General features: G+C 40.9%; 1 protein-coding gene across 1 annotated transcript in view; it reads left to right on the top strand.

Moving 5' to 3' along the window:
• The first annotated feature begins 17 nt into the window (after positions 1–17).
• Positions 18–15,984, top strand: part of LOC134340917 (rho guanine nucleotide exchange factor 12-like) — a 71,945-nt gene continuing 55,978 nt past the window's right edge. The window contains exons 1-10 of the mRNA XM_063038514.1: positions 18–99; positions 5,053–5,187; positions 5,674–5,763; positions 5,847–5,957; positions 6,200–6,298; positions 7,306–7,348; positions 8,725–8,827; positions 12,043–12,183; positions 13,209–13,241; positions 13,583–13,700. Coding sequence (XP_062894584.1) covers positions 5,056–5,187; positions 5,674–5,763; positions 5,847–5,957; positions 6,200–6,298; positions 7,306–7,348; positions 8,725–8,827; positions 12,043–12,183; positions 13,209–13,241; positions 13,583–13,700 — 870 coding nt within the window. The 5' untranslated portion in view covers positions 18–99; positions 5,053–5,055. The remainder of the gene's footprint in view (positions 100–5,052; positions 5,188–5,673; positions 5,764–5,846; positions 5,958–6,199; positions 6,299–7,305; positions 7,349–8,724; positions 8,828–12,042; positions 12,184–13,208; positions 13,242–13,582; positions 13,701–15,984) is intronic.

The raw sequence follows: 15,984 nt of genomic DNA, 5'->3' as shown, positions 1-15,984 counted from the left end.
GTTCATTCACCAGATACAGGCGACTGGGAGCATGATCTTCCACCGCAGAATGAGAATACAGGATCCGATAGAAGCCGCATTTCATTTGGCCGTGCAGAGGTGAGCAGTGCTGGATCTAGGTTCTAGTAAATTTTCAATCTTCACTCCGTGTTAAACCAGTTAATGTTCCAAAATTTTTTACTATTCAATGAAAAATTATTTTAATTTTTCTTTGACTTGGCATTTTGTGAGAAGACTGCGGTTGAAGTGCGCAACTTGTGCTGCTCTGCAGTCTCTCAAACCCTCCAGTGTCTTAATGTAACAAAATTACACGTCAGACAAGCGCTAAGTAATTTTATTGCTTGGATTTTAGAAATATCATACTGGGTTAAAATGCAATAGAAGAAAATTTGAACTTCATTTTCTTCCAGATCCTTTGCCAGTTGTCTTTTTTGGTGGAACATTCATTGCTGTGCCAAAGATGTATTTTTAATCTCCATGCCAGCAACCTGAACTTAAAAAATCTTGGCTGAATACTACAGTGGGGCACTAAGCAGATGTTATACTGGCAGAGGTGCCTTTTTTCAGAGAAGATATTATACAACTCTGTTATCTCAGTTGCATGTATAAGATCTTGTGGTATTAAGGAATGAGGAACTGGCTAATGCTAATAAAGTCATGGTTTTAAAAAAAAGGCAATTGGTTATCAGTGTTTCATCTGGAGGTGATATCTAGAAGGTTCTTTGGAAGTCAAGAATGAGATGTAAGTTTACGGTTTTATCACAGTGTAAGTCAAGCAGGGTTAGCCTGTACTAGCAAGCAAGGCAGGTAAAACGACGCAACAACAAATTTGAGCACATGCTCTCCTTTTATACTGTAAACTAGTCTAAATCAGTTTAGATAAGGAATAAGTGAAAAGGTACTGTCAAAGCCACAGTTCAGCTTTGCAGACAAACAGAAGCAAGCATAAAGGAAGCTAAAACTACAAGGGTAAAGAAGCAAAATCATTAATCTGGATCCTAATCCAGCATCACCTTGTTGTTTCGTTGGCCATTGCTATATACACGTTGGCTAGTGCTTTTTGCCACATTCATTGGTGCTAGAAAGTTTTGTGAACTCTGTAGAATTTTCTCTATTTTGGCATAAATATGACCTAATATGTGATCAGATCTTCATGCAATTCCTAAAACTAGATGAAGAGAACCCAATTAAATAATAATGATAAGTACTTTATTGATCCCAAGTGGGAAAATACTTCATTACAGCAGCAATATTTAAAAACACACTTAGCAATAATAATATTATTAATAAAATACAAAATATGCATAATAGTTTACCAGTGTGCAATATTGTACAATAATAATGTACAAAATAATAAAGCAGAGATTATTGTACTGTGATGTGTGTTCTCCTGTTGCACACAGATGAACTGTTGTGTATGCTCATTTCATTTGGTAGGAAAGATTTTCTGTAAAGATTCTTGTGACAGCAGAGCTGAATGAGCCTGTTCGAAAGAGTGCTCTGCTGCTTATTCAGTAGATCATGGAGAGGATGTTCCTGATTGTCCATAATGGATAACAGTTTGTTTAGTGACTTCCTCTCCACCGCTAACTCAAAAGAGTCTGGGATGTAGCCAGGGATGGATCCAGCCTTTCTGATGAGTTTATTTAGTCTTTTTGCATCACCAGCACCAATGCTGCACCCCCTATATAAAGCTGCAAAAAGACTGCACTGGCTGCAACAGACTGGCAAAAGATTTCCAAAATCCTGCTGCACACACTGAAGGATCTCAGCTTCCTTAGAAAATAGTGTCTGCTCATCCCCTTCTTGTATAAACAGCCTTGGTGTTGGTTTACTCAGTCAAGTCTGTTGTCGAGGTGAACACCCAAGTATTTGTACTCCTCCACCACCACGACCTCATCCCCCAGAATGTATACAGGACTCGTACCAGTCCTCTTACTCCTAAAATCAATCACCATCTCGCTGGTTTTGGCCACATTCAGGAGCAGGTGATTCCTCCTGCATCACTCCACAAACTTGTCCACCAGCCCTCTGTACTCTGACTCCCGTCCATCTCTGATAGTCCCAACCACCACAGAGTCATCAGAGAACTTCTGCAAGTGACCAGACTCAGATTTGTACTGACAGTCTGAGGTGTTCAGTGTGAACAAAAACGGAGACAGGACAGTCCCTGGTGGGGCTCCAGTGTCACTCACCTCCATCTCAGACAGAGAACTACCCAGTCGTACAAACTGGGGTCTATCTGTCAGGTAGTCAGTAATCCACAAAATAACATTATACTTGTTCATTTATTTATTGAGAAAAATGATCCAATATTACATGTATTTGTTGGGGAAAGTATGTGAATCTCTGGGGTAATGCCTTTTACAAAAGCTATGTGGAGTCAGGTGTTCCAATCAATGAGTTGAGATTGGAAGCGTGGGTTGTAGAGGTGCTCTGCCCTCTATATGTAAAAAAAAAATTCACACAGTCAGGTTACTGACAGAGCCTGCTCTTCTCAAGAAAGATCTGTTTGTGTGCACCATGTCTCGAATAAAACAACTTTCAGAAGATATTGGAAGTAGAATTGTAGAGGTTCATGAAGCTGGAAAAGGCTGCAAAAGTATTTCTAAAGACCTGAGTGTTCATCAGTCCGCAGTAAGAAAAATTGTCTACAAAAGGAGGAAACTCAGTACTGTTGCTGCTCTCCCTAGGAGTGGGCATCCTGCAAAGGTCACACCAAAAGCACAATGTGCAATGCTGAAGGAAGTGAAAAAGAACCCAAGGGTAACAGCAAAAGACTGCAGAAATCTCTAGAACTTTGCTAAAGTCTCTGTTCATGTGTCCACTCTAAGAAAAACACTGAACAAGAATGGTGTTCATGGAAGGACACCACGGAGGAAAGCACTGCTCTCCAAAAAAGAACATTGCTGCACATGTCAAGTTTTCAAAACACCACCTGGATATTCTACAGCTTTTCTGGGACCATGTTCTGTGAACAGATGAGACAAAAGTTGAACTTTTTGGCATTAATGCAGATTGCTATGTTTAAAGGGAAAAGAGCACTGCACACCAACACCAAAACCTCATCCCAACTGTGAAGCATGGTGGAAGGAACATCATGGTTTGGGGCTGCTTTGCTGCCTCAGGGCTTGGACAGCTTGCAATCGTTGAGGCAACAATGAATTCAAAAGTATATCAAGACACTTTACAGGAGAATGTCAGGGTAGCAGTCTGTCACCTGAAGCTTAATAGAAGTTGGATAAGGCAGCAAGACAATGAAAGGGAGTAAATCAACAACATAATGGTTTAAAAAGAAGGAAAAAAAATGTGTTTTGGAATGACAGTCGAAGTCCTGACCTTAATCCTATAGAAATGTTGTGGAAAGGCTTGAAGCAGACAGGTCATGCAAGGAAGCCCACCAACATCCCAGAGTTGAAGCAGTTTTGTAAAGAGGAATGGCCTAAAATTCCTCCAAGCCAATGTGCAGGACTGATCAACGGTCATCGGAAATGTTTGGTTGAAGTTGTTGCTGTACGGGATGCGGGGGTGGAGGGGGGGGAAGGTCACACTAGTTACTGAAAGTAAAGGTTCACATACTTTTTCCATCAAATACATGTCATATTGGATCATTTTTCTCAACAAAAGAACAAGTATCATGTTTTTATGTGTTATTTATTTAATTGGATGCTCTTTATCTGGTTTTAGGATTTGCATAAAGATCTGATTATATTTCAGGTCATAATTATGCAGAAATAGAGAAAATTGTACAGGGTTCACAAACTTTCTAGCACCACTAACAACTACACTTCAGACATAGTTAATTGTCCCTTAAAAATAAATAAAAACTGAGGTATTCTGAAAGGCCCTGTTTAAATGTTTTCTTTTGACTTTGAGACACTCATAGTTTAGCTATTGTGTTCTTCTGATCATAGGGTTTGGGAAGTTATTTATTGTCCCAGAATTTCCAGGGGTAGTGAGCGATTTGGTGAGCGAAGATGCTCCAGCAAGAGCAATTTGAACAAAAAGTCTGCTGCAATCTCATTTGCAAGATCCTGCACAACAGTTAGTTACACCACCCCTCCAGACTGAAGAGATTTTCAAAACTGTTAGACAGCCTGATATTCACAAATTCTCTTTTTTTTGGAAAAAACCTCCATTTAAAACTTGTGAGTTATTTGTGAAAACAAACTAAAAATTAAAACATAAGTTAATCTAAATCGATTGTACATGTCCTGAGCCTTGCCTACCAGGCTTTCTTCTCCATTAAAATGAAAAAAGAGTTGCTGAATCTGATGTTTTTCCTCAGGAAGTTCAGGGCTTCCGCAGAAGTGTGCACATGTTGAACTTCCGTGCAGCTGCTGATGGCTTTCATTCCAAATGCTGGAATTCTAGCTTCCTTGAATTTCCTAGCAGTTGGCTGGAAAATGTATCCATTGATCCCTATGTAGTTTACAGCTTTTGATTGAGTTACATTAATTTAAATGCACTGAATTATATTTTTTGGAGTGTTTTTAGCAGGTTCGGTGGCCTTGTGATTGAGGGATCACCTGTTTTTTGTTGCTGCTTGGAGTCCAAATAATTGTCAGTGCAATGCAGTCTGGAGCCTTGAACACAAACATTTTGGATGTAATTCTCAAGCAGTTCTAACGAGACATTAAACTTGATGTTCCACCTTTTCTCTTCTGAGGATATAAAAGCTTCGACATTATTTCAAGGATGTGAATGCGATTTATTCTCACTTTTTAAAATAAAGCAGATTTATTTGCATAACTTTAATGAGTGTTTTCATTATACTCAAAATAAAATATTGCCACCTCTACCCAGGATGTACTCTAGACCTTGTGATACCTCATTGCTGTTTGTTGGTTCCTGCTATTACCAAATTGTCTGCCTTGTTTCCTTGAAGACAGCATTCCTAATGTTGGCTTGCTGTGCCTTGCATTTCAGTGATTCTATGGTTTTCTGAATTGAAACTGCACTTCAAAATGTGATTGATTAGCAGAGGCCCATTTGGCTGTGAAAGGTGCTTATTAAATGCTGTATTTTTATATATTGTGTTTCTTTCTACAGTCTATGATAAGTAGCCCGTCTCCCCCATGTGATGGTCACTTTCACCGAGATTCTCTGAACAGCAGCCCCAAGATCTTCCCAAAAGATGCTGGCAGTTTTTGTGAGAGTATGGAAGTCGATGAGAGTCAGGACTGGGTACGGTTTATCTCTGACCATCAGAAGGCATTTTCCACTGTTCTCCAGGAAGACGGGAATTCTTCCTGACCTTTGTCAATTGCAGTAAACAATTATTTTTGAACTACATTTGAATTCGTGTTTACTGTTCAGCTGTAAATTTTCTAAGCATACTTTGTCCACATGTCCTTAGAGGTACTGAGCATTTTGTTTTTGTTATGCGATGTGAAGGATACTGCAAAAATGTGTGCTATCAGGAAGCATTAACATCGTAGAAAGGTTGACACCCAACTTGCTCAGCAGAGAATGGTCCTGCACCAGCCAGGGTAGCTGTAGCCTGGACACATCCCAGGGCAATGTCCTCTCCTAAGCAAGGGAACACAAGGAAAATCTGATGGAAAGAAGCTGGAGCTACAGAAAATGCAGGGGCTGGTGTCAGTGTAAAGTATTTAATTGTAGTTTTTGTTGTGATCTGATTGACTGATGTTTACTTCTTTCTATCTGAAGGATTCACTGTCCTCAGGGGTCAGTCCCCCACGAGTTCCAGTGCCAATAATTGGTGCTGAAGACGATGATTTTGATACAGAGGCTGAGCAAGTAAGTGCTGATTGTTGAAGTTAATTTGGTTGCAGGTAGTGTGAACCTACCTGGATCCTAATCTCCGTCTGCTCACTTTACAGATTGACGTTCAGTGCAGCTGTTTCCAAACCATCGACCTTGTGAAATCCAGGCCGGCACATTTGGTTGCATTTTTACATCATGTCGTGTCACAGTTTGAGGCAGCTCCATTGGTAAGGACCATGGACTAGAGTGAGGGGGGAAAATCTGGGTAGCGTCAGTGGTAAGGATTGGGGGCTGGTGGTGAAAATTGGTACTTGAGTTCATATAGGGATGGTATTGATGTTTGGCAAGGGTGATATTTTTAGTATTATTGTTGGCAGTGATGTAAAGGACTGCTTCTGTCCAATTACTGGGTGAGAAATGATTATGCTGGTAATTGTTAATAAATGGCAGTTTATTGTTTTCTACCCAGCTCTGTTACCTCTATGCTGATCTCTACAATCACACAAACTCTAAGGATCATCGACGGATGTTTCTAGAGTTTTGCCATTTTTTCTTGGAGAAGGGATCGGTGAGTCTCTCATTTGCAGCTGCATTTTCTGTATCTGAATTACCGAGACTTCTGACACCGGGGTTATGTGCTATCTGGAACAACCTGAATATTACTGTTTATATTCTAGTGTAGTTCACAGGATGGTTACAATTTATCATTAACTGGTCCCTCTATAATCTAAAGGACAAGTAGCATTCTCCTTGACACTTTCTTTGGAAGTATATAAACCCAAGTACAACTCTATATATGGCACTTTGGAATAAATATTGCTTCAGGAGGTATACCTCCAGTTGTATGGCTTTTGTTCACCTAACCATTGAGATGGATATTTTCCAATGTACTGCGTAGAGACCAATTTTAAATCAAATTGTTCTGAGACTGGTAGCAACTTCACATCCTGGAATTATGGTTGCTTGTTGAAATCGATTTCTAACTGGAAATTCCTCTGGTGGGGAAAAATAGAAATAATCTGGAGTGAGTACATGATTGGTTGTTGTTACTTCATGAATATAGTGACAATTGGAACCCACCTTGTTTGCAATCATGTTGGTTCTCTTTCTCCTTCTGCTGTTGTGCCTGATCTCATGAACAACTGGGGTAAAGATTCCTTATCCTTGAGAGTCTGTAGAAACCCAGAATTTCCAATCTCTGCTTATTTGTTATTCCAGTTGCTTTGAGTTTTTCCCACAATCGGAGGCACTAAGTGTCAGTATTAACTATGTGTTCACCCCAGACTGGAGAAGAGGGCTTTAGATTGTGATTCTGAGAGGAGAAAGGTGTGATCCTATTGAGAAGGGGAGTAATAATACCAATTTTTTTTTTTGTTCTGCTGTTTCTTAAATTCCAGATCTAAATGTGTATGAAATAATGAACAGTGGGTACTGCATTGGTCTGATATCCACTGCTGTGGATGCTGTTTGTGAACAATTAGTGATTTGAGCTTCAATGTTGTTTGCATCTTGCTGTTTATGCCACTTGGCTCGCAAGCATTTACGTTTATTCATTGCATTTCTGTTCTATTCCAGAATCTCAAAGTTCAGGTTCCAGAATGGATCAGTGTAGAACTAGGTAAGTCCCCAAACCCAATACATTTCACTTCTGCAATCGATACAATCTCTCCATGGCACTGAGGCTATGAAGACTGCCCTGGCTGCTGGGCCCCAAGCCCACTAAAATGATGAAATGATAAGTGAGGCTTTGGGTGTACTCTGGGTTGCTCCGGGTTTGGACTGGGTGACTCAATTTTGGTTCAGAATGCTGTGTTTGCTTCGATTGTTTGTGTGATTTGTGTTTTTTTTTTGTGCATCGGGTGTTGGTCTTTTTATTTTTATTTTTTTCGTTAATGGGGTTCTTTCAGGTCTCTTGCTTTGTGGCTACCTGTGAGCAAGCAAATCTCAAGGTTGTATAATTTATACATTCTCTGATAATAAATGTAGTTGAATCTTGAATCTGTACTTGAGAATCCAGGTACAGTCACTTCTTTGAATGCTAGAACATGGAAAGAACGAGAAGAATATTTATTGACCCACAAAGTAGCAATCCAGATTCTCCAACTCTAAATTGGAGTTTCTTTATTTTTGGTTATTGTTGCTCATTGATATCCAGTCCATGGCACCTGCACTATGTACAAGTTGCTCTGTAGCAACTTGCCAGATTTCTTCAGCAGCACCTCCCAAGCCTGTGGCTTCCAACACTCAAGAGAACATAGTCTTCAGATGTACGAAGATGTCACTACCTACAAATTACAAATGCTTCCGAACTGGAGATGCAGTAATTCTATGATTGCCACTGGATCAGAGTCATAAACAACCAACTAATCAGTAGTATGTAATCTGCCACCACACGGACCAGTAGGAATCTTGGAGAGTAGTTGGGACTGCCTTCTCGAGCTGAAGGTGGACATTAAATGTTGGCACTGCCACTTACAGCTGCATCCTGTCCGACCAATGCCTTGACAGCCTTTTGATGTCTTACAGCTGTCAAAAGGCCATTAAATTGTTTTTCAATGACTGATAGTCCAATATGTGTGAAAGAAGTTCAGTCTTAAATAGATACTGTACAAAAAAAATCTAAAAGCATTAAAAGAGGCTGCAAATTAATTAAAAAGAAAATCTAACAAAAATCAATTGCAGGCATAAAGCTGAGGGGCAGGTGTGAGTGCTTCTGTCACCTCCCTCCAGCATATTTGTGCTTCACTACAAGACAGTGGCATCAGACCTTCTAGCTTGTACCTGGTTTTCACACCTCAGTGTGCAGGAGTGTAAGTGAGAGATCAGTTCCTCTGCAAGGCAGACACTTCTAGCACTTCTACAGGAAGTTATTAACCGGAGGTAAATGCAGTTTGTTTCTGGTAATGTGGAGCTTGCAGCTCGAATTAAATGTTGTTGAATGAATGGTAAATGCGTCAGCATAATTGTCCTGTTATCTTTGTTCAATCCTTTCAGAACGTAGAAAAGGAGATATGTCTGAGGAAATGCAACGTAGCTGGGTGCAGGGGATGCAGGACAGTGTCCTGCCTGATGTTCAGACACATCTGGAAGATTTCAGGTAAACAGCTAGTCTCGCTGTCATTATTAACTACTGTAGGAGCCATTTATCTATTTTCTGACTATACAGGTTTCCCCACTATCCGAAAGTAGAGCGTTCCTATGAAACCTTTCGTAAGCCGAAATGGCGTAAAGCGAAGAAGCAATTACCAGTAATTTATATGGAAAAAATTTTTGAGCATTCCCAGACCCAAAAAATAACCTACCAAATAACACATGAAACCTAAAATAACACTAACATATAGTAAAAGCAGGAATATGATATGATAAATACACAGCCTATATAAAGTAGAAATAATGTATGTACAGTGTAGTTTCACTTACCGGAATTGGGAAGACAGTGAGCACACTGAAAGGTTCACGCATTTTTCAATCATATGGTTCTTTGTAAGCACTCAAAACATCCTGCAAACCTGCCCGAAACTTACGTGCCCTTTCAAAATTAAAGTCATACTTCTCTGTAATCATCACAGCACTGTTAATCGTGACGAAAATCTCATGCGGTTCAAAGCTATGGCAGCTTGATGCTGAGTTGCTGAGTGTGGTTCCCAGGGAAGAAGTTTGGTGACGCCACTCCCTGCTGTTCAGTGTGCACGCTGCCTCTATAACAGCTCGCTGCAAAACAAACGCTGAACGCTATTTTCGCTTTTCGCCTGCTGTTCGGGGTTCATGCTGCCTCTATAGCGGCTCGCTGCAAAACAAGCGCCGAATGCTATTTTCATTTTTCACCACTCTCGCTGCTCGGGGTGCGCGCTGCCTCTGTAACGGCTCGCTGCAAAACAAATGCTGAATGCTATTTTTGCCACTCCCGCTGCTCGGGGTGCGCGCTGCCTCTATAACGGCTCGCTGCAAAACAAACGCTGAACGCTATTTTCACTTTTCGCCACTTCCGCTGTTCGGTTTGTGCGCTGCCTCTGTAACGGCGGGCTGCAAAAGAAACGCCGAACGCTATTTTCGCCACTCCCGCTGCTTGGAGTGCGCGCTGTCTCTATAACGACTCGCTGCAAAACAAATGCCGAACGCTATTTATGCTTTTCGCCACTCCCGCTGCTCGGGGTGCGCGCTGCCTCTATAACGGCTCACTACAAAACAAACGCTGAATGTTATTTTTGCTTTTCGCCTTTTTTTGTAAAAACGAAAATCCTCTTTGGATTTCTTTCGGTTGGTGAAAGCAGGTACTAATGTAGGTCTTTTGTAAAACCGGAGTGGCGTAAAGCGTACTTTGTAAAGTGGGGGATACCTGTATTGTGTTTTGTGGCACACTTATTATGGTAATCTGTCACGTGGGTTGGGGTGTGGTAGAAGCAAATGAGTATAGTTAAGTATTCACGCTTCGTTTTAGTTGTTAGTCTAATTAAGGGGAGCGAGCCACAGCGAATGATTTTTTTTTGGTTGACTGTTTTAAATATGCTAATTAATTATACTAACTTCGCTTACTTAATAAGTAATTAACCCCAAGCGTGAATACATAACTATACTCAAAAGGTTCATTTTATTGTCAAAAGTATGCATGTATGACTTTGATATTCATCTTCTCCAGATAACCATAATATACAGAAAGACCATGGGTGTTGCTGAAAGAAAAGACATCAACTCCTCCCCTCCTCCGGCACGAAAAGGAAACAAAACTCGCAGACCCTAAACCCCCACCCTCTCCCTCGCAGAAAAAAAACAGCGATGGTAGCATCAAATCCACAACCTCCTCACTCGCAGTAAAGAACAGCAACACTAGCATTAAAACCCCAAAGCCCTCCTCCCCACCCCACACACACACACAAAAAAAATATAAGCAGATCACCCACCCATCAATTGGTGACAAGGAAGAAAACACTGAACAACTGAAGGAGTCCAATATAAAGTACAGTCAAACAATCACATAAATCTCAGAGTATCAAAAACATTTTTCCGTCGGCATACGAGAAGAGTGGCCGCACAAGCTCAGCCCTTCCTTGAAGAGTGCACGCCATCGACCTGGCTGCTGACCATTGTCACCCTAGTGACCTCCGTTGGGAGCAATCGTTGACCCCCTCTGCATTCGCCTCGATTCTTCAACCTTCCTCAATGCTTCAGAATATAATCGTTTCTGAACCTGCACCTCTGGTCTTTTCCACTCATTTGATTAATGGACAGAAAATAGATATGTAGCTCCTTTGACTACTAACGCAGGCCATTAGGAGTTGTCCTATGCAGTATATTGGAAGTAACCCGCCCAACACAAAATTACAAGCTACTATCAAACCCATTTCCCTTGTCCTTCACTGTCCCTTCAAGATTCCTTGCAGTTTTGCGGAAAATATTTGCAGCCAGTCGCTTTTATAAGTTTACTAAAGAGAAGAATATTACTACCAGCCTTTTTCCCTGCTTACAACCTTGTGCCACCATCCCATTCCACCCAGTTCCTGTGGTTTTGGAGGGAATGTTTGTATACAGCGTTGTTTCCTTGTCCTTGTGTGATCCCGGATCTTGCAACTTAGTGTTCACCTGTGGCTTGCATTCAAAGCCTGCGCACTCTGCTATGTATCAGAATGAGGGTAAGAGTCTGACTAATTGAGGCAGCATGGTACTGTAGTGATGGCTTCAATTTGCGCTGCTGCCTGTAGGGAATTTGTCGATTCTTCCTGTGACCGTGTGGGTTTCCTCTGGGTGCTCTAGTTTCCTCCCACATTCCAAGGCTTAGGCTTAGTGAGTTGTGGGCATGCTATGTTGGTGCTGGAAGCATGCCAACACTTGTGGATTGCCCGGCACAATCCTTGCTGATTTGATTTGACACAAACGATGCATTTCACTGTATGTTTGAGGGGGCATGATTAGCACAATGGTTTATAGTACCAGTGACCCAGCAGGGTTCAATTCCTGCCGCTGTCTGTAAGGAGTTTGTTATTTTTTAATCTGTGATTGCATGGATTTCCTCTGGGTGCTCTAGTTTCCTCCCACATTCCAAAGGTGTGGTGGTTGATTGGTTAGTTGGTCATTGTAAATTGTTCCATGATTAGGCTAGGGTTAAAATGAGTTGCTGGCTAGTGCAACTCGTAGGGCCAGTAGGGCCTGATCCGTGCTGTATCCTGATAAATAATTGTAGAAGTGTAATTTACTTGATCAATAATAATGCTGTATTGCCTTTCCTTCAGATTTTATGGTGAAGTTGGCTGGTTCTTAGAGAATTAAATTAGTTCTGCTATTAATCTATACCTGTTTCTATGCCTATTATCCCAACAGGCAAAAACGGAATATGGGAATGACAATCGGAGAGAATGAATTGGCAAAGTTGGATGCAGAGCGAATCCGGGACCGTGTGGCAGCAGAGCAGAAGGAACGGGTGTGTGCAGAGCACTTGTTACAGAAGATCGAAGAAGTCCTGTGAGTAGCATTTTAAAATCTAACCTTCAAATGATCAATGTCAATTTCAAATTGTCTGGAAACAAGCAGACTGAACTCTGAAAAAGATGATGTAGTTGACCTGACAAAGTTCAATGAGATTAGATAGAACTGATGACATTTATAAGGCCATGCTGTGATCAGCTCAGAATTCAAATTGTTAGTTACCCTGGATTAATGAGTTATGCTAACTACTTTCTGGATTTTTCTTCCTCCCACTTTAAAGAACAGCATTGCAATTCCAAATTTCCAATTCATAGATGGTATTTGGAAAGTTCTGGAAGGTCATGACTCGTATACCTGTAGTTTTTATATTGCTTGCTTTCCTTACCCTGAGGAGGAACTATCATGTCCTTGTGTTACAAACCGTTAGGTTTTTTTTCCTGACATATTTGATGTGTTTTAAATCTGTTCCGTTCACTCATATGACATTCAATGTCCCATTTCCTGCTGATATTTTGCCCTCCCTCTAGTCTGAAAACAAATTCAAGATCTTCATTTTGGTCAGCCACTTCCTTTATAGTCTTACCTGAAATAATGACATTTGCCATCATTTTCTCTCCTTCACACTTTCTTCTGAATCTGTTGTATCTGGGATTATTAAGCCCTTCTTTAAATCCGATCTGTTACTGACAATATAATTACTTCTGGCAACTTGAAGGTGCATCTTATCTAATTTGTAATGTGCATTTATGCCCAAACACTCCAAACTTGTCTCTGGCTGAACTGTTCTATCTCTCTTTGCCCCTCCATTGTACTTGCTCACCTTGTTTTTCCTCTGAGTTATTGTGAATCAGGTTCCCCATGCCTCTTCCCAATTACCTTAAATCCTCTGTAACAGCATTGCCCAACTTGTACTTCCCACAAATGCCAAAGCTGCTTAGGGGTAATCTGCCCATCAAACTGGGACTTGTAATGCTTAGTTGCAATTGATTGATTGGATCTGCTGAACTTCTTGCGTTCATTTGTGTTGTCGGATCACTCATGATTTTTGGTTTGCTTTTTAGTGCGACGTTATCCCCTTCTGAGGAAGAGAAAAGGTAAGTCGACAGTATCCTGCTTGTGAATGTCATTCTCTGCTACATAACAGCCAAACTGGCTTCTGCTTGGTGTGTGCACCCTGTAATTTCAATATTTCCATTGTTCCTTACATTGCATGCTGTGATCACTGAAAATTATAGTTTTCAACTAAGTTGATGATTTCTGAGCCCTTCACTTGCTTCTGAATTCATGCTTTGCTCAGTGAAGCAGGAACCATTTTCCCTCAACCTCAGCTCATGAACTTAGCCTATTTCCTGGTGCTCACAAACTTGTATTTTGTGTACTTAAGCAATGGTATTTCTTCCTAGTGTTTCTTACATTCCCAATCTTTCTGTGCCAGTAATTCTGTTGCAGATGTGTTCTTCATCTATATGAAGCACCTTGGAGTGAAAGTGAAGGAAATGAGGAACCTGGACAGAGAGCGCAGGTTAAAAGTCGCATTCTTTCCAAAGAAGAAGGTTTGTGTTTATGCTTTTACACCTTTGTTGAGGCTGGGAGGTGGGGTTCACTACTTCTATGCAGAGTGAATATATGAAGTGGGATGTTGATCAGACGGGCTTCCTCGCCCTGCATGTTGCTCAGCTCCTTGTTAAAGATGTACTGATCCAAGTAAATGCTGATTATTTCATCACCAGTATCTCTACTTCCTTAGGAAGCTAAATTGTCATGTCTCCCTTGACTCTCATCAATTTTTTTTTATCAATGCACGATAGAAATGATCCTATAACCAGATACGGTTGCAAGAGAAAGTTCGTGACCCTTTTGCAATTACCTGGTTTTCTGCATTAATTACTCATAAAATGTGGTCTGATCTTCATTTAAGTCACAATAATAGACAAACACAATCTGCCTAAGCACAAACGATTGTATTCCTCCTCGTCAATACTGAGTATACCATTTAGATAATCTCAGTCTAGGTTCAAAAATGTATGTGAACCTCTGGGATAATGCCTTCTGCAAAAGCTATTTGGAGTCAGGTGTTCCAATCAATGAGATGAGATTGGAGCTGTGGGTTGTAGAGGTGCCCTGCCCTATTAAAAAAAGACACACAAAGTCAGGTGACTGACAGAACCTGTTCTGCTCAAGAAAGATCTGTTTATGTGCAGCATGCCTCGATCAAAACAACTTTCAGAGGACCTTGGAAGAAGAATTGTAGAGATGCAGGAAGCTGGAAAAGGCTGCAAAAGTATTTCTAAAGACCTGAGTGTTCATCAGTCCACAGTCAGAGGAATTGTCTACAAATGGAAGAAACTCAATACTGTTGCTATTCTCCCTAGGAGTGGGCTTCCTGCGAAGATCACACCCAGAGCACAACATGCAGTGCTGAAAGAAGTGAAGAAGAACCCAAGGGTAACAACAAAAGACCTGCAGAAATCTCTAGAACTCTGCTCATGTGTCCACTATAAGAAAAACACTGAACAAGAATGGTGTCCATGGAAAGTCACCACAGAGAAAACCACTGCTCTCCCAAAAAAAAAACACATTGCTGTATGTCTCAAGATTGCAAAAGACCACCTGGATGTTCCACAATGCTCTGCGGACAGATGAGACAGATTTGAACTTTTGGGCAGAAATACACGCTGGTAGTTTGGATGGAAAAGGGCACTGCATACCAGCACTGAAACCTCATCCCAGCTGTGAAGCATGGTGGAAAGAGCACCATGTTTTGGGGCTGCTTTGCTGTCTCAGAGCCTGGATAGCCTGTAATTGCTGAGGGAACAGTGAGTTCAAAATGGTGTCAAAGACATTTTACTGGAGAATGTCAGGATAGCAGTCCATCACCTGAGGCTTAATAGAAGTTGGATAATGCAAAAAGACAATGATCCAATACACAATAGTAAATCAACAGCAGAATGGATTAAAAAGAAGAAATTTCATGTTTTGGAATAGCCAAGTCAGAGTCCAGACCTTAAACTAGTGATTCCAACAAGGGTGGTTACGTGTCCAAAGGGGGCGTTAGGGGAAATAGAAGTTGTCGGAAGGGGGCGGTACCATAATTTGAGGCACGAGACCTAGTTGACCATGTCAACTTGCTGCTGTTACCAGCATCTGATAGGCACTCCCAGTTTGTGTTAATTTTTTATTTTAATTTAGCCCCATTAATGATGGATAAATACGTTCAGCGTGATCTCTGAGTCTGAAGGCGGTGAAGCCTTGAATTCTGATCCTGCTAAGAAACAGAAACTACAGAAATTGCATCAATACAATGTTCCGTACCTGGAGTATGATTTTCTTGCATTCCTGTCAGATCAGCGATGCCCCATGTGTCTTTCTTGTAATATTGTACTGTCTAATGAAGCCATGAAACCATCAAGATTGCAGGAACACTTCTGTAAAAGACACCCTGAAAAGGCTTCTTATGGTATTACTCAGTTCCAGAAAATGAAAGAAGCATTTGAGAAACATTGCGCACTTGAGTCATTTGCCAGTAAGGCTAAAAATGACCTTGATCGTGGTCTCATTGCTTCTTATAACATTTCCAAAATGATAGCAAAGTGTGGAAAATCTCATACAACTGGTGAAAGATTAGTAATGCCTGCTGTATCAGAAGTGCTCACCACTGTTCTCAAAATAGATAGCTGTATTTTAAAATCAATTCCTCTGGGTAATAACTGTAGCTCGTCGTATTGATGGAATGAGTTAAGATATTGAGTATCAACTAAGCACAGAGCAACAAAAAACAGAATTTGGGATACAACTGGATGAGTTAACTGTGTGAGACAGGCATTGCTAATGGCATAT

This window comes from Mobula hypostoma, chromosome X2 (genome assembly GCF_963921235.1).
Source record: "Mobula hypostoma chromosome X2, sMobHyp1.1, whole genome shotgun sequence".
Taxonomy (NCBI): domain Eukaryota; kingdom Metazoa; phylum Chordata; class Chondrichthyes; order Myliobatiformes; family Myliobatidae; genus Mobula; species Mobula hypostoma.
The sequence above is the reverse complement of the archived record's forward strand: the minus strand, read 5'-3'. Positions and strand labels throughout refer to the sequence as shown.